Source organism: Mytilus edulis, chromosome 7 (genome assembly GCF_963676685.1).
Source record: "Mytilus edulis chromosome 7, xbMytEdul2.2, whole genome shotgun sequence".
Classification (NCBI taxonomy): domain Eukaryota; kingdom Metazoa; phylum Mollusca; class Bivalvia; order Mytilida; family Mytilidae; genus Mytilus; species Mytilus edulis.
In genome coordinates this window covers 39,251,473-39,278,092 of record NC_092350.1, presented here as the reverse complement: position 1 = coordinate 39,278,092, position 26,620 = coordinate 39,251,473, and the positions used below count along the sequence as shown (strand labels likewise).

The following is a 26,620-nucleotide window of genomic DNA, read 5'->3' as shown; positions in this document are numbered from 1 at the left end:
ATGATATTCATCGAAACATGGCAGTATGTGTTAATAAATTATAATTTACGAGTAATCGGTCCATTTGAGCACAGCTTTTGTAACTGTTACGGTTATTAGAATTTAGACAAAAGAAGAATACAGTTGAGTTTATATATATATATATAACTTAAAAGATAATTGGTTCCTCAATTGTTTTATTTTACTAACCTCTTTACTTTCATCCGGTTTCCCCCAATGACGTAACACGCCATGAATTATTTTCTTACAGGACAACCGTCCGCCTCCTGTCACTATGAAGTTGTTTTGGTCAACCGATATTAGCTTTCTCATCTCAGTTAAAACCTCCTGACCAGCTTTATCGACTATTGATTTTGATAATGTTCCGTCTTTTAAATTCATTTCACTACCCAAGACATTAACAATTATGTCAACCTATCAAAAACAAGAATAAAATATAAGTATTAAAATTTTTTAAAAGATTAATAGTCTAAATTTACTGTTTGTATTATACAACAAATGCTAGTCATTTTAGTCAAGAACTCATCAACGTTTACTCATAGTTATATTTGCTCATACTTGTCAGGATCTATCAAACTTGAATCTATACTGTCAGTGTTTAGGGCTAGATCAAAACTAAGATATTACTGACATTACAGAAAAATATGTATATGTTTCTCGTTTTTTTTTATATAAATTAGACCGTTGGTTTTTCCGTTTGAATGGTTTTACACTAGTAAGTTTGGGGCCCTTTATAGCTTGGTGTTCGGTGTGAGCCAAGGCTCCGTGTTGAAGGCCGTATATTGACCTACAATAGTTTACCTTTTTAAATTGTTATTTGGATGGAGAGTTTTCTCATTAGCAGTCACACCACATCTTCCTATAGCTATACACTAGATTATTATTGAATTCGGCTTAATGGTATCCATCCAACCTCTTTAAGGATGTACACCTCTGAGAATCAATTTTTTTTTCTCAACCTGATTTTTAAGACTTAAAACATAATTGGTGAAGACAAAATCATTCAGTGGTGCACTCCTTTTTTTGTTACGGCCCTTTGAAAATACCCAATTTTGATGATTTTCCCATTTTTCATCAATTTTTACCTATTTTTTTTTCCATTGATAGTTTCACTTTATCTTTTCAAACATCTTAAACTGAATTTCAAAGCTATTGTAAAATTATTGTTCAAAATGAGTCAGCACTATAATTGATATGGTCATATTAAAAAAATAAAATTCTTAACAAAACTTTTGAAATTTTGATTTCACTAAGGCTTTTCTACCTCAGGAATATATTACCTTAGCTGTATTTGGCAAAACGTTTAGAAATATCGGTCCTCAATGCTCTTCAATTTCGTACTTTATTTGTTTGTTTTTTTATACTTTTTTGGATTTGAGCGTCATTGATGAGTCTTTTGTAGACGAAACGCGCGTCTGACGTAAATATAAAATTTTAATCCGTGTATCTGTGATGAGTTTATTTACAACCACTGGGTCGATGCCACTGCTGGTGGAGATTTATTTCCCCGAGGGTATCACCAGCCCAGTAGTCAGCACTTCTGTGCTTACATGATTTATCATTGACATGGTCATATTTATTAATTAACTGTTTACAAAACTTTTGAATTTTTGAAATACTAAGGCTTTCCTACCTCCGGAATAGATTACCTTAGTTGTATTTGGCAAAACTTTTAGAAATATCGGTCCTCAATGCTCTTCAAGTCATAATTTATTTGTGGTTTTTTTTCTAAACTGTTTTGGATTTGAGCGTCACTGATAAGTCTTTTGTAGACGAAACGCGCGTCTGGCGTGAATATAAAATTTTAATCCTGGTATCTATGATGTGTTTATCTATAACAGTTTTAAAGATAATAGACATTTTGTTTTCCTATATATTTCAAGCATTGAATGCCATGTTGATAGGCATTGGATTGAATGGATCATCGACCATATTTTTTTTACAAATCGATATGTCTTGGAAGATCGTGGCCTAACTTAGTTCCAATTGACTCAGTAGTTTCAGACTAGACACAGACAGTTAAAAGATTACGACAGAGAACGGACGTCTTTGGGTCAAACAATTCATCAGGAACGCCCAAAGCCAAACATTTAAAATCGGGGATGTATAAGTACGAAAACCGTTGAAGAGCTATATTACAAACATATCTAAAATAGATAGCCAAATTCATCTAAAGTCAACTTTGCCTGAGGGAGTGGGCTAAGGCAAGTGAGCTAATGCAGCGTTCACACAGTGCCGGTTATGGCTCCCATTTGAGATCAGTCTGCGCTAAGACATGAAAAGTTAAAATTCTGATTACTATCATCAATGATCTAGAATATTTTAATCCGTGTATCTATGATGATCGGGAATGGTCCGGTAAGTCGGTCAAGCACCCCGTCAATTATGTGGCGTTCACACAGTGCCGATTATTTCGTCCTTTTGAGATCAGACAGCGCTAAGGCATGAAAAGTAAAAAAGTCGGATTACTTTCCTCAATGATCTGGAATGTCCTATTATTGCATGAACGCTGTAGTATACGTCCCGTAACATTCGGGAAACTCATCCGATTTTATCAAGTCGGTTTACAATCGTTATTATGTCGTGACAGATTCTGCTGTATCGGGTCAAATTCGTAACAATGTTCTGTGTTTTTTTGGACGCTGTCCTGTGGAACGGACAGGGTCTGGATAGAATTGTCATTGCTGGTTTTTTTTGTCGATCGAGTCCAGATTGCATTCCGATTGCGAGCCGTCTTTGACGCAACTGTTCTTGAACAGTCCAGTTATTAAATCGAAATTCGGCAATAATACCATCGGCTGAGTCCTGACAATTACAGAACACGATACGACTGAGTCCAGATAATGCAGTTTGCGATGCGGTCCAACAGATTGTGATGGGCAATATCTGATTGTTGTCGTTATTAAATAAATGTTTTTACAAATTTTAATAAAAGTTTGAAAGTTCAGCCACGATTTACAATATCTTAGTCAGACTTTTAACAAGTTATTATCTGGAATGCTCCTTTCAAGGACGTCAGTAAAAAATGTGATTGTGTGATCCCAGCTTGATGTGCGTCCCGTAACATTCGGGGAAACGTAGCCGATTTTGTCGTAACGGATTACAATCGTGAATATGTCGTTCCAAATCGGATCTTTCGGATTAAGATCGTAACAATATTATGTGATTTCCGGACGTTGTCCTCACGAACGTGCATGATCAGCAGAAATTTGGCATTGGTGTTTTTGGGCCGATCGAGTCCATATTTCATCCAGATCTTCTCGAAGGCGAATCGTTTTTTCAAAACCGTTCCGGAATAGTACTATTATTAATACGAAAATGATACCAACGTCAGAGGAGTTCAGACAATTACAGAAAACAAAGCCGTGTGCAATGCAGTTCATCCGTTCCGACAGTGCGTTTAATGTTGAAAATTGTATGGTTAAACATACGTAACTTAGAAATCTGCTAACCCTGATTTTGTCTATTCTTTCTCAAGAATTCATATTTTGGTAGCATTTGAATTTATCAACAAAACCATTCACACAATTTGCATAAGGAAAACTCAATTTCATGAATTGTTGATTTGATTTTTTTTTATACACATCAAATTTTTCTAAGACTTATTTAAGATAAAGAAATAAGATAAATGCAGCCCTCTACTGGGAAAATAAAATTGATAGTTTCCGAAAAATTTCATGAAACCAATACAAACAAAAACAAAGAGAAAGAGAAAGAAAGCGAAGCTTGTGATATTAAAGATACTATACAAATGTTAATGTCTATGCTATATGCATCATAATCGAGCAAATAACTTGCCTTCCGGTTTGTTATATCTCCGATACAAAACTGTATATGTTCTCTTTTTCCAGCTTTGTCATACTGCTTAACAAAAATATCTGCTGTAATAAAAATAGTCGTTAGGGAAAAGAATTCTTATGACTGATGTACCCATATTTTGACTATTATATTTATTGTGTCTGTTTATTTAACGCATCAATGTAAAAATATCGGAAATTGATGAGACTGTCATTACAAAAGTGAGAGGGTTAGCGCTATAGAACCAGGTTTAATCCACCATTTTCTACATTTGAAAATGCCTGTACCAAGTCAGGAATATGACAGTTCTTGTCCATTCGTTTTTGATGCGTTTTGTTATTTGATTTTGCCATGTGATTATGGACTTTCCCAATTGATCTTCCTCTAAGTTCAGTATTTTTGTGATTTTACTTTTTAGTATTTTTTTAATTTCTTATTGTAAATTAATTAAATTATTTCCTAATGTTTTGCATGTCAAGATATGTTCTAGATAACACACATTAGTAGATAATCAATGTTTCATAAATTCATTACAACAAAATGCATTGAGTGCGTTGGTAAAGGTAGTATCTTTGGTTGGTAAAGGTAGTATCTTTGGCTAGCTTGTTTTCTAGCTGAACCGTGATTTTATTTTTAAGTTGACTATACTACCATCCTTAAGAAGTAGCTAGTCTAGTACTAGTCATACCTAAAGCTAGATTGTTTCTCCAAATCTGTCGCGGATTAGTCTACTTTTAAAGGAGGGTAGTATACATAACATAATAATGACTGAACAGTGCAGAAAGCAAGCAAGCTAATCAAAGGTATTACTTTTACTCACACACTCAATGCATTTTTCTGTAAGGAGATGCAAATAATATGGCACAACAGAGCCTGAGAGAATCGCATGATTCACATAATGGTTGTCTCATCTGAAAAGTTACTGATGTGGGTTTTTTTTACCGTCTGTGGCTTTTTGTATAAGTTTGAATATTTATGGTGGTTTATGCATGCATATCATTAGACGCTTATCCCTGTCAAAATACCCTGTCACGCTCCTTTTAGAGAACATGACTTTTTGTTATCATTTCAAACCTTACAAATCTACGACAATTTAACAAACCACCACCCTAATTAAAATGAAATCCTTGAATTGATCTTGTTCTGATATATTGCGCATCAAGCTACTAACAAACCTATAATGGTTTACTTTTATATAGACAATAACTGTTTAGTGTCTTTAAATATCAGCTGTAGCTAGGCTAGGAAACAAGGTGTATGCGAGCTTGTAGCGAGCTATTACACCTATTTCGAGCCGAGTACAAATACAGCTGATATTTAAAGACACTAACTTGACAGTTATTGTTTTTATCCTGCAATTATTCCTGTATATTATTTGTGTTTTGAAAGACATAAAAACATATGTTTTGCATTTTTTTTTAATCTAAAATCCCTTGAGACCCGTGTAGTAATACGATACAGTTATCACACATTCAGCTGAAGAAGGGTTCGCAAAAAAGAATCATCGAATGGTCAACAATAATACATCACTCAAGGTGAATAATTATCTATTATAACATAACAACTTATTTCAACAGTAAAAACAAATAACAAAATATTGTCCATTTTGAAACAGGAGTGTACGAGTTGTCCTACGCTTCAGACTCGACATTTCCTAAACATGCATGCTGAAATTGACATGGTTGTTTTTGTTGCACAATCATACACATTCAAGTTTTGAAATCGATAGTTGTCTTCGTAAAAAAGACTGCTGTTCATGTGTGTATATTATCAGAAAATTGGTGTGATTCTTATTGCTCTAAAGAAATGTTTGAAAACAAACAGAACGTATAAAAGTAATCGTTAATTTGCAATTGATACGTCATACACATTCTGAGGTCACGCAGGTTCATACAATACTCAGTCCGGCAGTAGATGGGGCTTTAAGTGATATCTGTATAGTATACAGATACAGCATAGCGATATCTGTAGGGCTGTATCTGTATAGTATAACACCCAATTGCAGGATAAAAATTGTTATCATATACTTAGACTTAATAACATATGATTTTTACCGTATGATAATAGCATTAAATTAAAGTATTTTCTATATTTTTCGAATTGGTGCTTAGCGGGCTGATATGAAAAGTTTATCACATGCTTCGATTGTTATCACATGCCTTTCCGTATCGTTATCACATGGCATTCCGGTGATACTCGGCAAATTTCGGAAAATACACCTTAATGCTACGTTTTCAGTGAAAAACATTACAAAGTAGTGTACAAAACAATTATATGAATACTGGAAAGTATATTGTGTAAAATGATTAAATTTAATTTAAAAAAAAATATTAAATAAATGCATTTTTTAAGTTTTTCTGAAACATAATTTAGAAAGTTACTTTAAAAAAAGTTGACTTTTCCAAACAATTTTCATTATGTATATTGTTGAATTATTTTTTTGTCGATTCGTCCATATTAAAATGTTTCTTTTTCTCTCTGTTGAGGCATATGATAGAAAGATTTCTTATTGAATGTATCAAATTTTGGGTCCGACGTCCGTGAACTTTTTACTCTTTCAAGATCTTTTCGGGAACCACGTAGAAGGATCAATATATGAATCTGTTATTTTTCTCTACTGTTGAAGCATATGATAAAAAGATCATAACATGTCATTTTTCATATCGCATGTATTATCAGCCCTCGGTCAATATCAGCCCTCGAGTCATGCGGCTCTTGGGCTGATATTGAACCTAGGGCTGATAATACATGCGATATGAAAAATGCCATGTAATAATCTGATATTATTTGGATGGAGAGTTGTCTCATTGGCACTCACACCACATCTTCCTATATCTATTGGGCTGGTTTTTTTTTAAATCGAACTTAAACTGACCGGTAATAGAGAAATAGTATATCACAGTTCTTAAGTTTTATTTGTTTTTTTGTCATCTTCGTAGTAAACACCTCTTTAATCTCCTGTCATGAAAATTTCAATGAAACAGTTAAGTATTGTATAATTTAAACTCATAGAAAACTAAATCATTAACTTTATTAAGTTTAGCATATGTACCTGCAGGCGGATATATTCTTATGGGAGAATAAACCTTCGAAATAATGGTTTGGAATTTGTCAAGCTTTTTTTCATTCATATCACAAAAATATATATCTTCTACTGATGATTTGACAGAAATCTCAAAATACTTTTTTACAGCGTCCACAATCAAAAACTCAGAGGATTCTGCTAGATTCATTTCTATAGCACTGAACAATCCAGGGATTGCTACCGATCTGTAGGAGTGAACATTTGCCTTTTTTAACGATTCTATTATTCTGTCCTCCACAAAAGAATTTTGTTTGACACGTATATCGGACATTTCAACAATAGCATGTATCACCATTTTGCAAGGCAGTTGGTCAACAGTAGTACCAATAATGACAGGTACCTTTCCATTTGTGTTTACGACTAGCTGTAAGTGTTCAGTGCCTGACCTTAAGGCTGTAATTATATATATAAAAAAGTGATAAATACATTTAACGTTACTATTAAACTTGTAGCATTATGAAGGTGTAAATCAGTTCTGTCTTTTATCAATTTAATCATCTTGGAGTATTGTTTCAAATGAATTATACTGAGTTATTCTACAGTGAAATTAACAATAAAAGATTATTTTGCTATAATAGCTATTCGTGTCCAAATAACAAATTTACATTCGTTAGTCTTTTATTTTTGTGAATAAGAGCATATTCCTTGGTTAATTAATTATTTATATATTTATTTTGAATCGCCACATATAAATAGGATACAATAATATTAAAAATCAAAATAATTCATATTGTCACAATTATTCGCCACTAAACATGCTAAACACGACTAGTAATCCAAAACTAACATATTATTTTATTTGTGGTATTGATTTTTTACATTCGTTGCTAATGTTTATGGTATTTTCATGTTTCAGGTTATTTTCAGATTGGTTTGACATAGAGAGCTGGGAATAAACCCTGCAATTTGCATTGTCGTTGTTGTATACATGTGTTAATACTACCGTTTGCGATATAAAACCAAAAAAAAAACAAAAAAAAAACAACAACATATGTTATGCTTTCTAATTAGAAGCGTCGTGCTTTTCGCATTTCGACATTTTAGGGAGATGTTTTCTACATCCGTTATGTTAAACAAAACTCGATTTAGATACATTAACTTATATATTAAGGTTTCATACCTGCATCATCTACACTTTTGGCCAATCCTTTTTTCGTACACTGCCGTCCTCCGTTAAAATAAGCTGAAACTATTATGACATCTACAGGAAGCGTTGTGATGTCAGCTTGAGTCAAATAAATCGTATGGTTTTTACTATATTTATACCTTTTTCTCCATGGTACATCCTGCTTAACATGTTCAGAATGACTTGATTCTTGATTATTTAATATTTTACTAGTAGACATAGGTAACGGGCGACTGTGCCCTTTATAGCCCGATTCACTACCTGCGGTGAATCTGAACGGATTTTCATTTACAGTCGGTACTTTCTTTGTCGCTTCACAAGTTGTGGTTTGTAAAATTTCAAGATCATTTACGCAGTAATCTGCGATTTCTTTGGCTGTATATTCTGTCTTTGCTGAATCAGAGCTTTGAGTGTTAAGGAAAAATGAATCTTTTTTATTATTTTGGTGATTCATCAATTCAGACAGTGAAGAAGGTTGAATAACCGATGATTCTGTGTGGTGACTTTGTTCAAAAGGAGAACATGTTTTGCTGAAACTACTTGTTACTCTTCCCATGCGCGTCTCGGTTATTAAGGCATGTTTTTGTGATATGTGACTAGGACCAACAGCTGCTTGGGCTTCTCTTGTTTGGTAAGCAATTTCTTCTTTTTTCTGAAAATTGCCTACTTGGATATCAATTTTTGCAACATTTTCAATCTGATTGCTAATATTGTCTTCTTTATTTTTCACTGAACTGTTATCTTTAAAGAATGTATTGGCATAACTGTTTCCACTTATAACGCTAGGAATTGTTCTTAAATTAGTATTTTTCTTCACAGCTATTCTTTCTATATCATCACCCAATGAAAATGTTTGTGGAACCTCGCTGCTACATGTGAATGATCTCTGGATCAATTTATCTCCATTTATTTTCAAATCATTATGTATTATGGTGTTACCACATGGAGCTTGTTCAGAAAATACATAAGGTGGAATCCATTTGTCTTCTTCGCTGTCTGAAGACGACGACATATTTTAAAATCTTATTGTTCCTTTCTGGAATAAAAGAATGTTATGTGATTTAAATTTTTTGTTTACTTCAAACAATCATCCAAAACCATCTCAATTAAAAAAAGAATAATCCAAGTATGATGATAACTGAAAGGTGTGATAACGGATGAGTCAAAACAATAATAATGTAACTCTTATTCTAAGAAAGTTACAATTTATAAAATAATCATTGTTCGAACTGTTGTGCTTACTTAAATTATTTTTCAAATGGACATATTTTAACAGAAATAATAGTATCGTTTCGACAGTTCCATATATTGTTACGGACTTCTCATGTATCAGCATTATATGTATTGGTCAGATCAACGTTTGCTCGAGGTTTCCTTATTGACTTACCTCTGTAATTATCTTTCTCTTTTAAAGTATAGTTTTGTACACATACGTTGTAAAAAATTCAGGAAGTAGATAGGGTTGGAAAGTAAGAATTGGCATATCAACATTTCAAACAATTTTATGAAATAACACACTATTCCAACTCGTATACATGTGATGTATTAGAGAAAACAGATAGGATTATGTGATGATTTGTGTTAATTAAATATCTGTTTCATTAAATATAATTAATTCTTGTTATTATAATGCTAAACACGTGGTTTGAAGAACTCAATTTAGAGTCTGTTTGGACGGGAAGTAATATTTATGCCAGTTTATTTTTTCTCAGTACGATGGTGCAAATGTAGTCCTACTATCTAGGGTACTAATAAATAATTGATCATGTTGGGTTCTTCTGAATAGTTTTATTTATGATGCACCAAAACGGAATTCTGTGATAAATATAATATCACATTTATTAAAACATATATAAAAGAGGAATGACAGATACCAGAGGGACAGTCAAACTCATAAATCGAAAATAAACTGACAACGCCTGGCTAAAAATGAAAGAAGACAAAGAGACAAACACTACATGACACAACATAGAAAACTGAAGAATAGGCAACACGCACCCCATCAAAAACAAGAGGTGATCTCAGGTGCTCCGGTAGGGTAAGCAGATCCTGCGCCATATGTGGCACCCGTAGTGTTGCCTATGTTATAACAAATCCGGTAAATAGTCTAATTCGGTAGGTCACATTCATGAAAGGGAAGGGCATTGAAATTACGACGTAAGGAACATATACGATACCATTTGTGAAACGGTTATTCAATAACGGTCAACCAACTCATGATGGCGTCCGTAAAATTTACGAAAGGATGCTTTCAACTTCACCACTTGGAACTCTTGGTTTAATAGCTTCTTTGTGATCAGCAACCCTCTATCAAGAAAATCATGATAGGAAATACAAGCACGGGAATATCGTATCCATTGGGAGATATATACCCCGTATGCAGGTGCTGCTGGAATGTTGCTACTTCGAAAATGAAAAGTTCACAATTAGAAAGCTAAAATCATCTCTTTTGTCGTAAAGTTTTGTTTTCAACCGACCTTGATTGTCAATTTCTAGATGTAAGTCAAGATAAACTAGTTCTTTCAGAACATGTAATAAGCACAAGTGAGGTCTTCTTTGACTGTCCATGAAGTTAAAATACTATATCCATGAATCGTGTTTAGTTGATGTTAGTCTCTGGTGCATTATTTTTTAATTATTTATTGTGTTTGGCTTTCACTAACTGTCAGTAAATGCGAGAACTCTCAAATTGTACGTTTTGTTAATTTGACCGGTTCCTGCTGATATTATTTGTAATGCTGTTTTGTTATTTAATAGATACAAGAACAAGTGGTATGAGTGCCAATGGCTAAGTTCGAATGGAACTCCAGTTCTGACTATAGTTCCATATGAACGGTAAATAATTTTGAAGAGTAAGGTCTCTAGATTACCGGAAGTACAATGCCCCTACTCTAAATATGTTTACATTCAAATTTAATTGGATTGACGTCATAACATTCGGGATATCGAGTCGAACTCAAAGAACCCTGCCACAACCCAGGGCTCCTCGAGTTCTAATGGCAGGAAAGCTATATCCAATCTTAACAGGTGTTATACAATGTATATGACCATGTCAATTATATCTACTCTAGATATCCATCCGAAATTGGCCAATGAGACAACTCTCCATCCAAGTCACAATTTATAAAAGTAAACCATTACAGGTTAAAGTACGGTCTTCAAAACGGAGCTTTGGTTCAAACCGAACAGCAAGCTATAAAGGGCCCCAAAATGACTAGTGTAAAACCATTCAAACTGGAGAACCAAAAGTCTAATCTATTAAAAAAAAAACGAGAAACGAGAAACAGTTATGAACCAAATTAACAAGGACAACTACTGAACACCAGATTCTTGACATAGAACAGGTAAAAACAATTACAGCGGGTTTAAATGTTTAAAAGTACCAAAACCAATATCGAAAACAATAGTATAACATCACAACATAATAAATTGCCTCGCCGAGCGCAGCTGGATACGACCGCAGAGGTCCAACCCTGAACAGTTGGGGCAAAAATGGACACAATATTCGCGTTTGATACAGGACTGAATTTGGATTGTAATTAAATATTTGACACATAATAGGTTTCTTACACAGAATAACTGTAGTCAAAGAACTTTGAATTGGTTATATGATTTGAATATATATTCAATGTTCAATACACAATGCTGTTGCGAATTGACCCCCCCCCAAAAAAAAATCCCCCCTTTTTTTGTGCAATACACTAAGCCGTTGAGAATTGACTCCCACCCCCCCCCTCCCCAAAAAAAAAACCCAAACTTTTTATTACCCCTAACCCAACAATTAAAGTCTCAATTCACATTTCTAATGGAGGTAGCAACCATAATTACCCATTTAATAATTTCAAAGCAGTGTAAGGGAGGTAGTCAAAATTTTACCTAAAAGTAATTGTCCATTAACCAGAACACCCTTGCTTTTCCCCCTTTTTTGTCCCTAATTCCTAAATGGTTTGAGCTAAAACTCCCCTCCCCCTCAAAATAAAAAAAGGCCAATCATAACCATCCGTTTCTGGTACCTTGTGGTATCTTTTCAGAGAGATCCATACACTGTTCCAAAAAATAATGTCTGGAAACTAGAAAAATGCTTTTTGGGCTATGTTGGCCCCTAATTCCTTATCTGTGAGGACCACAACCCCAAACTCGATCCCAACCTTCCTCTTGTGGTTATAAACCATAAGTATAAATTTCATAGATTTCTGATTACTTACACTAAAGCTATTGTCCGGAAACCGCTGTGAAATGTTAAACAATTTCAGAAAAAAACCAGCAATAAGCTTGACAAAAATTCGCGACTTGCAATAATGTTATAACCAGATAAATGAAAATAATTGTGTTGTTAGGTATACATGTACAGTTGAAATGGAGAAAGGAAATATTTTTACAAAATAAATAATTTTGAGGTTCATAGTGCGAAAAGTGAAAGTATATAGTAATACCAAAACTTATCATAGCTGGTATTAAATAACAAAAAAAGCATAACAAATCAACAGGTCAAATAAACAAGAAAGTACAATTTGAGAATACTCGCAGTTACTGACAGCTACTTAGTAGTTCAAAGCCAAAAACATTTAACAATAAAAACATCATGCATCTTAAATCAACTAAAACACATCCCAGGGATTTAGTATTTTAACGTCAAGACATGACTTGTGAAATGCCCAAAAAAAAATGTATCGACAGGCAGTAGGATAGTTTGGAGTAAACCTCTTTATAGATAAAAATGAACGTAGGTGTGTCTTTATACATCACATTTAAAAAGAATACAGTTATGTTTTAATTTTCTGATGACAAAATCGATATTTGTGCCAATGTAAACTATATTAAAAGATTTAATTACAACATTGGTAAGATAACCTTTACTAGTAAGTTTGTTTAAATGTTCGATGAGTTTACACAGATCAAATAGGGATTTACGCACTTTAAGTACAATACAACAGTAAAATTTAGGATGTGAAAAATAAAATGACATAAATACTGAACTCCGAGGAAAATTCAAAACGGAAATTTTCTTATCCCTTACATAATGAAAATGTCTTTTATCTTTCAGTCTGTATTACTAAATTTCTGTACTAAAAACACCCAAAAATTGAAAACAGAATCATCTGTCAATAGTACTGCATTTGTGAAGATGGGATCAGAAATAATTTCGGAACTGCTGGTTAGCGACCTCTCGTGAAAAATTTCGGGCCTTCCTCCCAAATGAGTGTGCTGACAAATACACACAGTGTAATAGGTTATAATAAATTACGGTAATTCAATGACCATACAACCAAACAAACAATGCCAAGGTAACTCAAACATCGTATTTAACAGCTCCTTATCCTAGATTTTCTTTAATAAAAAAAGTGTATTTATCAAATCAAAATAGTATTTAACAAATTTAAAACAAAGTATATTGGCATCATTTAAAAAAAAAGACAGAACTATTAAAGTATTTAAATAACAGCGTGTTTGGAAACGGATGATTTGTGATATATATAAAGAACGTGTCTTCCTTCTTCATTCACGATTCACAATCCTTCTTACTTTATCGCTTTTCCACGAATAAGTATATTTGCCTATAAAAAAATAATTACACGCTAGTTTAATTTTTCCTTCGAGTTCGGTATTTTTGTTATTTTACTTTTTTTAACAGTCAGTATGTTTATTTTCACTTTCTCTTATTATTTGATGTTAATTGCAATACTTCAATTCTCTTCACATATGTTGTTAGTTTTAGCTTTTTTCTATCTTTCCTACTAGTTTTAATCTAAAACCTAGTACGAAACGGATTATTTCCATCTTGTTGCCACTGAAGGCATTCCATCTGTTCAAGATTTCATTTTTTAAATCTATACTATCTCTTATTAACCAAGCAATGGATATGATGTTACCATATTCACTATGTCTTCATGTTCTGTATGACACAATGGGCATGTTGTTCTACTGTAAAGTGTGTAAACTTATGAGTGTTTGATTGCAAATTATATTCTCCAGCCATCATCTAGGCTCTAACAATAGCTTTTCAAAGCTTAATTAAGCCTTAGTTGACTTTCCAAATTCAAGATGTGATAAATATATAAATGCCCTGGTTGTTATTTTTCATAGATGTATAAGTAACAAGAATGTGTACTTATTACATGGATGCCCTATCCGTACTATCATTTTCTATGTTCAGTGGACTGTGAAAATGGGGTTAGGTCTCTAATTTGGCATTAAAATTAGAAAGATCCTATCATAGGGAACATGTGTACTAAGGTTCAAGTTGATTGGACTTCAACTTCATCAAAACCTACCTCGACCACAATCGTTAACCTTAAGCGGGACGAACGGAGGGACGAACGGACGGACGAACTAACGGACGCATAGACCAAAAAACATAATCTCCATAAATGGGGCATAACTAACAAAAAGAAAGACCACGTATTCATTTTCATTTCCGTTTTGATCGCTCAATTTAGATCGACATAAACACGAGTGTCATGGCTATCAATATAAACAGATTGAAACAGAGAGAAATCTTTTCAAGTAAATATGTTTACCCTTTGTTTTTGTTGTAAAACAATGAATCGGAATATAGTTCCAAATATATGTGAAATATGTCCAAACAAAATTAATCTAAATGAACTTGAAAAGAAGCCACTTCTTTTATTTTATATTCATGTATTTACTTTCGTTTTGAGCTAAATACGTTTATGACTTTAGTTATACATGAAAATTGTGCTTCATTCTGTGCATCTTAAACCAAAACAAACAAATTCCGAGTTATAATTTGAATGTAAAATTAGCGAATGTATCTTGAAAACACACACTTACTTAATATTTTCTTCTACAAATACATACTGACATAGTACTCTTATAACATGTACACTTTAATCAATCACGTGTTTCCTTTACAAAATTCCTACTTTCAGAAAAAGGGTATTGATTTTTATTGAATAAATGAAATGACCTACAATGTATATATCACGTCATTTACAACTTTAGCAAACATCACATCGTCGCTGGGCTTCTAAAATGTCGTATATGACTTTTTTGGCTAAAAATACTTTTTGACACCAATGGTCTGGGCGGGAGGAAATCTTTAGTATCACAAAATAGCATACAGTTAGACCAATAAAAATGTGTGAAATAAGACATATTACAAAATTGCCAATGTCAGTTGTTTGTAAAGTTTGCTTCCAAAATGTTGTATGAAAACTTGAAAATCGTTGTAGAATGGCTTTGGGAAAAAAATAATTGTACATTTCTTTATTTTTGTGAAAATAATTTAAGTTCTTGGATGATCCAGAAATGTCAACGTTTTTATTTCACTGGTATTTACAAAAATGTTCAAGTTCACATACGACATTTTGGAAGCATGCATTTTGCCAAAATTTTCAAAGCCTGTTTGTGAGAAAAAAAATTCTTGAAAAATTTGTAATATACAACATTTTAGAAGCCCAGCGACGACATGACATTCAACCAAAGAAGTTATAGAATTGATCAGGTAATAAAATACTATTCTATTTTTAAATATTCTATAAAAAGAATTATGAATTTGTTAATTTCCACCTTTTTCAACATGTTAAAGATTTACCATCTAAAAACAAAGAGACAAGTGATTACTTAAGGAATATTGAAGCATTAAATCCTCTTCGTGACAACAAAACACTAAGTCTTGTTTTTATGGATGTTTACCATGTTTACTACTAAGTTACATTCTACACGAATATTCCACTTCCAGATGTCAATCTCTTATTCCTGTTATTTGCGCCACAATGTTATATTTCATTTAAGTCAATAAATCAAAAACTACATTTTTGCGCCATTTTAAAGGTGATGTATAACGGGAAAGTTTATAAATTCTGCTTTATTGTTAAATAAATAAGAATTGTTATTGTTTTAAAGTATCCCGCTGGATACTTAAGTAAAACAGTTTAAGCGGGCAACAACGTACATAAAAATGTGGTCAATTTTGAACACACCGGCTGCAGTTCGGCGATGGGAGAAAAAAATCGGACTGTCTTTTGGAGAAATAGAGTAATCACCAATGAGACGTGAGTACATCCGAACCGTTACTTATAAGTGTTGTGCTAGAACCGGATATGCAACGTACGAGAAACGGACACGTACCGGACAGAACGGATGTCTAACGTACATCCAACGGACGAGTACCGCCTAAAACGGACACCTGACGGAAGCGTACCGGATAAAACGGATGAACAAGATATACGGAAAAATCAAAAGCGACAATAATAATACATGTAAATCGCATAAATATTCAAAATGTTTCTATGTAACTGGTTTTGGTTTGTTCTTCAAAATTCCGCCAAAGGGCAGTGTCTGGCCTGAATAAGAACTGCTTGATTGTGAAGACGTGCCTATACTCTAAGATCGATTATGAATGATAAGAATTCATGAACCTTAAGAAATCTGACATACCAATAATTGGCATTTCTGACGCGAAATTTTCAATTGGCATTCATCCGTTTCAGATCCGTTCATCATCCGATTTATCCGTTATACGTCCGGTAGAAGTCCGTTTCTCATCCGTTCAACATCCGTTTTATTCGTTAAACGTCCGGTAGAAGTCCGTTGGTGAATTTATCTTCCAGACCTCCAACGGATGTATAACGGACACGTAACGGATACAAAACGGAAACGAAACGGACGAGTACCGTACAAAACGGACGCCTAACGGACGTTCAACGGACATTTTATCCGTTGCACGTCCGTTAAAAGTTTTGAACATGCTCAAAATTTTCCACCGGACAGAACGGACGTCGACGGATATAACGTACGCTTAACGGACATGCAACGGATATGGACGGACGTCTAACGGATAAGAACGGACGTCTAACAGACATGAACGGATTGAAAAAAAGTTATCCGTTAGGCGTCTGTTCGAGCTATCCGGTAAGTTGTGACCGAGGCTTAACATAGGCACTGACTACTACAAGCTGATGATACCATCAGGCACTAATAGTCCACAATCAGGGGTATCGACCTTATGCTTTAAACAAACATCAATAACACTATAAAAATTATATCTTCGAAGGCCTTTTCTGAATTGACCTTCTTCGGGAATAATTCATAGCAAAATATTTCAAACTAAAAGTGTATAAGGAGTGGATTTAACCCCTGCAAACAAGTTTAAACCCACCACTGTTTTAATATGTGCCTGTCCAAAGTCCGATAACTATTGGTTGTCATTTGTTGCAGTATATCATATATTGCTATTATTATTAACATTTATTTTCGTTTGAGTTATTTTACTTTGGTCATTTCGGGGCCTTTAAACGGTTACTTTGTTTATTTTTTGTTCAGCATGGAAGGCCGTACGGTGACTTGTGGTAAGTAACTTCTACGTCATTTTTTCTCTTGCGGAGGGTTTTGGCGTTACGCACGTTATTGCGTCAATACCGTGTATTTAACAAGTTCACACTAATGAACAGCTTTTCTATAAAATTATAACAGTTAAGATATATAAAACTTATATCCATAGACTAAACAGGTAAATACTTTTCCGAAAAAAAGTACAAATTGTTTTTTCATATTTTACTATAGTTTAAAATAAGGACAACATATTGACAAAACGTCAAAAATATGCGTGTCAGACGTAACATACTATACGCATAATAACTTGAGCAGGGGTGTTTGTGTTCTTGAAAACAGTGTTATATCCGTGAAAATTTGAATGAATGATATGCTTAATATTATAAGTATTACACTTTTACTGAATATGCATTCCTGTAACGACCAACGCTATTTTTTGGCAAAAACAAATATTGTTCATTATGGTCATATTTGGGAAAATGTTAAGTTATCAAAATTTATAGGTTTTAAAACATAAGATTATATGATATTTCGTTTGTGTAAATTATGCTCACAAAAGTACATACATAGACCATATCAAAATCGAATTTTTGCAGCACTCACATTACATATAAAAAAGCAACGGATTCTGGCAAATGTCTTGCAAGATGTCCAATGTCGGATTTCGCCGCTTTTTACAAATAAATTGTCATTTGCGACGTTATTTATTGAAAATTTAGATTAGTTGCATGCTTCATAGTGCTTTTCCGTAATTGTACTTTAACTTTAGAAAACAGCTACATACTTTTTAATAATTTGCGTAGTCAAAACGACTTCGTTTTCAAAGAAATCAAATGTCTTGCAAGTTTGTCCACTGGACGATTTTCATACGTTTTTAACGTTGTCGATTCGGGGTACGCTATTTATTGTGGATCATCTGTATATATTTCCTCAGATAGAATTTTCTTTATAGGATACTCTCAACAAGATCACAAAGTATGAACAAAATCCGATGACTAGGGTTGTTTGTTTAGATGAGATTCTTAAGTTGTGAAAAAGTTTTGTATCACGAAAGGATAAAAAATCCTCTGTTTCAAATTTTTAAATTCTGGAAGCGTAAGACTTAATATTTTATATGTATAGAACTTGAAAGTGAAAATGAAATTGGGCCGTTTGAGACGCAATATCGTGCTTAACGTCTGTCTCATCATACCACATCTTCTTATCATCATACTTGTAGATATTTGAATTCAAATTCCTGCTAGGAGGGTCCTGGATCCTACTGAATTCTAATTTGTATGACATTTGTTTTCCAATAGTTAGATGTGTTTTAGCTAAATAGGTTTTGACATTCTTTAATGGACTTTCTGTTTTTGGGATTTTGGTATTTTTGTTATTTTACTTTGTTGTTCGTACCGTAACGTATATATCGGTGGCCTTTCAGTGAAGCTTTGCACTTGTGCTTGAAGCGAATTTCTTTTCAATGCAGAATTAAGTTGGTGATAAAAATATATAATATTAATTGTGTATTTTGGTTGGCCTATATAATACTTTAAATCATCGTATACATGTTATAAATTAAAGACCGCCATCTTCCGCATTCTGATAGTTCCAACTCTTTTAAATTCACCGGGCGATTTCAAGCCATAAATCATTAAACATGACATAGTGACAATACCATTCCTTCTTAACATACTTTGTTACATTTATCCCCCAGTTCACAGCTACTTTGGAAGATAGTGTCACAATGAAGGGATTATATGAACATATTTAATTCCATTTAAATTTATCAACTACTTCCTTATCCTGACAGTTAATTGGTTAATTGGTATTCACTTATTAACATGTCTTTAAGATTACAAAATGTACTCTTACTTAAGCCTTCTCCCTTTAGTGCTTTTTGGATAAAGGTTTGATTGTACTTGAAGATGCATCGATATTTGAATTTTGACGGCTTTTAATATCTCTATCGAGTTCCTCCATGCGATTCCAAGCCATAAACATAATTCTAGCTAGTACAGCGCGTTAGGATTCATGAAAAAATTATTAATTTGTTCCGTACATTGCAGGTTTTTCATCAAGAAAATACTCCTTTTTTTCTAACTTTTGTATTTTCTCAGCAACTTTGTAAACAAACGTTATTGTAAAAAGTTTAATAATGAACAATTAACTTTTAATGTAAGAAACTGTACATGTATTTTTCGCTAAAAACCCCATGGAATGATATATATCTGTTGAATTAAACCAAATAATTGTTCAACATTCGAAACCAAATTCCATTATTCAGTCGCTAACAAGCCCTTAGCAAAATCGACCACATTAGAAAATGCACACAAATGACCAAGCGTCTCCGTGAACATGGTGAATGCATTTACGCAAATACCAGGGTTTATCGAATTGCATTGCTCCTGCGATGGTTAGATATGAACAACATTCACCGATACACACTTGAAATTTACACAAGCTGTTAGCCAATCAAAATCTGTCCTTTTTCATAATAAGAAGTGCCGGAATTACATCTTTTATCAAGTAATCTATTTTTCATAACTCTTCTCTACCTTATTATTTAAATTTGTTGTTAAATTTCGTTGTTTCATTTTGCTTTGATAAAATAAACTGTGTTATTGTATTTTACTTTAACGCTCTCAAATATTGTCTTCTTTGATAACTCTGCAACGGGATTAGTAAAAGTATTGAAAATACAAATCAAACTGCTATAAACACAAGCCTCTCTTGCTTTCACGATAAAAGTAAAGGTGGCTTACGCTACAAGGAAAGAGAAAGGAAATATACAAAACAAATAGTTTTCTCACGGGTTGTCCTTATTAATTTGTTTCTAGTCCTGAAAGATATTTATTTCAATCTTCTAAAATTAAATTCAAATGTTCCTGATAAATCCGTCAAAACTGGTTTCTAGAAATCATTCTAGTCAATTGAGAATATAACAATCCGGTAACGGTAATGTTTAACTTGTAAATATTATGTTTCAGGAAATAAATGGCGTCTTTACATTCATACGCAATGTAATTGGTATCAATATGGACAAATCAGGGTTTCAGTTTCCATGCAATCTTTACAGTTTACTTCATACGTAATTAGAAGTCGTTGGAAACAAATGTCATTTTATCAACATTTTGACATTATAAAACGGACGTACGATATTAGGAATCGAATGTACCCTTTCAATTTGAAAACAAGGTAGATGAAAAGAAACCGGATCTCCTTTTTTGAATCCAATCAATACTAATGTAAGGACTAAATCATTACGCGGAGACATTTCCGGTATTTAATAATCATTTATAACAGCATAATTAGATAATGCTACATCCACTTAGGACCTAGTTGACGGTTTGAACTAAAGTAATTATTTTTCTCAGTTGCGTGAATTGGGTTACATTTAATTTGGATTATCAGTACCATGACAATAATGGTTTGATATTAACCAATTATTTAATCAGAATCAGAATGAAAGTGGAAATCAAACGTAATAAAACAAATATAAATGAAGGAAAAGTTTTCTATCGTGTCCATTATTTGACCAACGTTGAATTGAAAACGATGTATACTGCAGCATTATATATTATTTTGGTAAATATTTTCCAGTTTTTTGTGAATATCAACTGTTCGGAAAATCCTCCGGATGCTAGAGATATGTTTCCAGCGAGCGGAAAGTACGAGGATAATTTTCGTTACTTACACGTGAGAGAGTTATCTAATCTAGCAAACAGAACATTCCCTGACGTAATACCAGTCTTTGGATCAGAATCTTTATCAGATTGTTCAATCTCTTGCTTGAGGTACTTTTGTGTTGCATTTTTCTTCAACGCAGATAAACTGGAATGTACCTTGAATTATTTTCGTTTTTATCTTCCAACACTCACTGTTGAAGATACTGGTTCAAAATACTACTTGACTTTTCGAGGTAAGATTTATTTTAGTTATTTTATATCGGTTTTACACGCTTGATTGATTGATTTAAAACAAAAAATAGATAAAATGTTCTTACATTTGTAACTTGCCACATTCTTATTATCTATAGATATAGAGAGATGTGGTGTGAGTGCCAATGAGACAACTCTCCATCCAAATAACAATTTATAAAAGTTAACTATTATAGGTCAATGTACGGCCTTCAACACGGAGCCTTGGCTCACACTGAACATATGAACGCATTCGCTTAATGTATTGTTAGATCAGTTTAATTGCCGATGTTCTGTGATATTTTATTTTTTATTTTTGAATGAGTAGATCACTACGGATTATGAAGATAATATATGATATATTTCAATAAAGGTTCAATGTTAATACATTGTATACACCTGGAAAAAAGTATTGCAACACTTCCATTGAAAACAATGTAAAATGACATGGTTGTAGAATGAGTATAATTGTATTTTACCAAATACTTTTAATCCGTTTATGGTTTAAAAAGAAAATACAAAGCAGAATGTACTTTTGTTAAAGAAATTCTGAAGCAAAATACATTCAGTTGATCGTCTTATAAATCTTCCCATTTAGTGTAAGCCCTTGATATAAAAGCATTGAAGTGGTCACTTATAAAGAAATCCCTTGAGGTGGTCATACAATGTGATACCCATTGACATAGTCCAATCTACTGAACCCCCCCCCTCCCCGTGAGTTAAAGTAATTGTCATCAATAATATGATCAAATACTACTGACTGGTCTATGGTCATTGAAGAATAACTATTGGTATTGAAGTTAATATGTATATCGAAGTCAGAGTAGAACTATTGTATGAAATAGCATTTATCTGATACATGTATGGTATCAGACGGGAAAATTTGCGAGAATAGCATCATGTGTGGTCATGCCCTTACACCTTTTATTTGCAGTTTTCAATAGTGGATAAATTTAGACAAATATCAAATAGATACTACTATAATATGACACCGTGAAACCTGTTCGAATCTGAATAGGTTTAACAAGGTTGCTAAATGTATAAATATTGAACTATTAACTTTAACTATCATAATAATATAAAAGTTTTTGTTGGATCTGCGTTCCTTTATGCAGGTTCCTGTAAATAGACAGGTTTCACTGCACTTTGTAATTTAACTCTGATGTTCCATGTATTATATTTTTTAGAGGACTGTCCAGCCGATCAAGGCTACATGTATTACCCAACAGAAAACTTTTGTGTGAAGTTAAATACAACTAAGATACCATATCTCGAAGTACAGTATAACTGTGTTTTAGAGAGAGCAACGACAGTAAGAGTTGACACCCTAAAAAAGCTCAACATTCTACAAAGTTATCTAGGTATTATTTTTAAATGTATACTTCATATAGGTGTGGGTGGTCGTAGAGAATAATTGGAATAAACAAAGGCAACAGTAGTTTACCGCTGTTTAAAAGTCATAAATCGATTGAGAGAAAATATCCGGGTTACAGACCGTAAAACCCAGGGAAACCATCAACTATAAAAGGATAAAAAAAAAAAGGCATAGAGAAATATATAATTGGTCAAAAAATAAAAACTGGAAAATATTACCTTAAGATTTCTAGAGTAAAAAAAACCAAAGAACCTATATCCCGACCCTCATTTAGAGATCTACATTAGCATTAGAATTATGCAATTGCGTGTTGCTTGTTTACTGTTATAAACGTTTAAAGAATGCATTTGTAGCATTATTAATAGTTCTTAACTTTCATATATAGAACGATAAAACAAATTAAGTCAAGACAGAAAGTTAATGAATATTGAAGATACTTTTTCTTATAAAAAAGACAAACAAAAACACATATTTACGGAAGCGTATTAGCGCCACACATTTTTTTCTTCCTATCTTTGCGTTATAACGCAAACCTTTGCGTAATAACGCAAACATTTGTTTTATCTTATAACTTATTTAAGATTCAAAGGAAACAGTAGTTATTAATTGAGGAGGCAGTATATATTAAAATGTATCACCTTTGTAGTCATTGCAAAGAAAAAATGCTTGAATAATTAGATCATTTCATTGACCAATAATGCGCAGAATAATATAAGAAGATGTGGTATGAGTGCCAATAAGAAAACTCTCCATCTAAGAAACTATTCGTAAAAGTAAACCATCATAGGCCAAAGTACGGTCTTCAACACGGAGCATTAGCTCACACTGAACAACACTATAAAGGCCCCCAAAAACGATATTCATGTTACTACTAGTATATATATTACAAAGAACATTGAGTAAATTGAGGTTATACCGAAGAAAAAAAATCAACCCTGCTAATATAGCTATAACTGAATATAAATATACTTTCAAAGTAAGATCTCGTTCTCTCTATTCAAATTGCTACCCAAGTATCTTAAAAATACTTCATTATATTGAAATGAAAGTTCAATGACTTTCTATCAAAGAATCTTGGTCATATTCTGAGATTTTAAAAAAAAATGTTTCCTTATTAATAATTCATTTTAAAGCAGAAAGATCATTTTGTCTATTTGACTTGGAGGTTTCACAATTGTATGACATTATTTTTTATCTTTCAATTTAAATATGACTATAAATTATACTAAACTATATCTATTTTCTTGTTAAATTATATACTTTTCTGATGCACAAATCAGTCTTAATTTATGTATAATTGCACTTCAAGTATTCCATTATTCCTATGCATATTTATTATAATGATTTGGCCTTGTATGTATGTTTCTTTTTTTATCTACTAGTAAATCACATTCGAAATGAATGACAGACGGAAATATATACAAAATTTAATGAATAATTGAAATCAAGATATTTGCGTTATTACGAAAAGGTTTGCGTTATAACTCAAACATAGGAAGAACAAAAAATGTCTGGCGCTTATACGCTTCCGTACATATATATTAATTAAAGGGGCACTAGCTGTCAAATTCATTGTAACCGATTTGACTCAAATTCTCATATTTGGTTTATAACAATGTAAAACATTTATCCAAACTATCAAAAGTCTAAAATAAACAGTTTACAGAGCATGGGGTAGATAATATATAGGTTCGTTTCGTGTGTATTTTAGTCCAGACGCTATCTAATTAACTATCGATTTGACCTCAGATGACCATATAAGCGATGTAAACAAAAATAAAGATACGAATAGATTAAACCAACACGTGCAATTGCATTTTTATAGGTCTGTTTGATTTTATTTCAAAGATTTAAATTAGATGTTTCTCATTGTTTTTAACCATATAAGAATGATTTTATGTGCATCGAATTAGTAATCAAATGATTTACCGTAGTTTCACTTTCATTGTTGACATTCTTTTCCTTTAAATAACCAGTACACGTACAATGCATGCGTTGTCAATCTCTAGCTAGGGGTTAACTTGAAGTTCACATGAATACCGGTTAGAATGATGATGACGTTTTCACTTGCAAGTGAATCAGTCAAAAATTATGTTTAATCGCTTATTTCAACAAAATTAAAGGAAATTGATTGCTAAAAGCAAATTATTATTTCATTATTCCAATTTGATTAATGATTGATCTAAAAAAAAAATCATACTTTATTTTTTTATATATATCGTAGCTTGTGCCCCTTTAACATAATAGAAAATTATTACTTTAGTTCAATTCAAAAAGTAAAACATTTTGGACCTTGTAACTCCTTATAGCTTAATTTACTACATTTTGTTAATTTTTTCTGCGTAATTTGTCGTGTTTCATTCATATGCAAGTAGGGTTGGCTATAGTGTTTTTGTGTGTCTGTATATTTCATACAACAACAGTTGTCAACAAAAATTGTAATTTCCATGCATATAAAATTTGAAAAAAATAAATAATTAAAAACAACAAAAATGTTGTCCAACGAATCCTTCAGGGTCCAACGATTCAATCAATCAAAATGTAAACAGACTGTCAAACGCTTAAATCGAGCACCCTGAAGGTTTGTCATGAACATCTAAATATACAAACCGTGCAATATATAATATATGATAGGGCGATATCTTTGTCCGCCAAAAATGAACTCCTTTGCACCACAACGTATTTGCGCCAATGCTACTTCTGCGCCACTTCATTTTAATTACTATAGGTATCATTTGCCCCAAATGAAAAATCATCTTATTGCGTCAATGTTATCAATATATTTATCTTTAATCATTTTACACCAAACAAAATCTTCATTTTGTATTTACTAACTGGTTCATCTCCTTTGTTGTAGCTTCACAAGGATATAACGATGACAACGATTTCGCATACATCATGAGCAACCCTATGCCGAGTAATAAATATGGCTTTATAGATGGCACGGAAATGCTTTATTTTGATTGGATGTCTGGACAACCAACCAATGGTGGTGGTGGACGAATAGTCATGGGAGGAAGCAATCAGAAGTTTTACAATGTAAATAAAACAGAACCCCACGGGTTTATTTGCGAGAAACATGTTTTGAAGCCATAATCTACGGTGATCATTCCCGGTTACCTATATCTTTAACCAGCTCGGCATCAACAAGAACGTTGAAAAATGAATATCTACGACAAACTGTACAGTTTATGTCAATTATAAATTGTAATTTATAACTTGACAACAACCAGGAGGAGGACATCGAATTACTGTTTAATGTACAAATTAAATGACTTATATGATTGCCATGTACATTTTGATATCACTTTCCTTTAATAAAAATTTGCACTGCATCCGTGTAAAGCTATAAACTACGATGTGATGGATCGTGGACGAAGTCCAGACCTACTTTTTTAATGTAGTTTACGGTTATTTTGTATTGAATTTTATACATAACAAGAAAACTACAGTCAACATTTTCTAGCTATGTGAGGCAAATCTGAAGAAAGACAGAAAACCCGTTTTGATAACGTTAACATATATATGGCTCGTTTTAAAAAAATCTATAAAATCAATTTCCTCTCTTTTTTTTTAAACGAAAAAACTTAAAATCCTAATAATCTCAGGTTAATTATTACATAAAATCTGAGTTCTTAGACTAAGTACAACTATATTTAAACATAGAAGATCAAATAACTTATGAACAAATGAATTAATAACATCAAATGAAACCCAATCTGTACAAATACTATCAAAGCAATTCAGTGAAAAAATGAAAATAAAAAACTGAAAAAATACAGTTTCTTCAAAAGATTAAAACAGTTGCAGACAAACTAAAATATCCCCAATTAAGGGGGCTCGCGGGTCTAAATCATTTTTTTTTTAATTTAATATAGGGTTCGCTATTTCTGTCTATAAATGAACTTTATCTTATACTTAATAGAAAAATAAATGGGATCACCTTTCATTTACGCTCACAATCTGCCTTCGAAAGAAGCATACATTTTTGTAATGGTACTTTTTTCTGTTAAACTAATATGAGAAATAGAGGTAATATCGAG

At 32.6% G+C, this 26,620-nt stretch overlaps 2 protein-coding genes across 2 annotated transcripts in view; one reads left to right on the top strand and one right to left on the bottom strand.

Annotated features, from left to right (window-relative positions):
- LOC139481427 (protein mono-ADP-ribosyltransferase PARP14-like) overlaps positions 1 to 14,941 on the bottom strand; it is a 42,593-nt gene extending 27,652 nt beyond the window's left edge. Inside the window, exons 1-5 of the mRNA XM_071264751.1 lie at positions 14,802 to 14,941; positions 8,004 to 9,045; positions 6,851 to 7,276; positions 3,799 to 3,881; positions 190 to 414 (exon numbers count right to left, since the gene is read on the bottom strand). Of these exons, the coding sequence (XP_071120852.1) occupies positions 190 to 414; positions 3,799 to 3,881; positions 6,851 to 7,276; positions 8,004 to 9,021 (1,752 nt within the window). The 5' untranslated portion in view covers positions 9,022 to 9,045; positions 14,802 to 14,941. The remainder of the gene's footprint in view (positions 1 to 189; positions 415 to 3,798; positions 3,882 to 6,850; positions 7,277 to 8,003; positions 9,046 to 14,801) is intronic.
- A 508-nt stretch (positions 14,942 to 15,449) lies between these two features.
- Positions 15,450 to 25,912, top strand: LOC139481426 (uncharacterized). Its single transcript, XM_071264750.1, has 4 exons — positions 15,450 to 15,474; positions 20,886 to 21,204; positions 22,390 to 22,563; positions 25,435 to 25,912. The coding sequence occupies exons 2-4, from the start codon at positions 20,934 to 20,936 to the stop codon at positions 25,671 to 25,673; spliced, it is 684 nt and encodes a 227-aa protein (XP_071120851.1). The 5' UTR covers positions 15,450 to 15,474; positions 20,886 to 20,933; the 3' UTR covers positions 25,674 to 25,912.
- Positions 25,913 to 26,620: the final 708 nt, after the last annotated feature.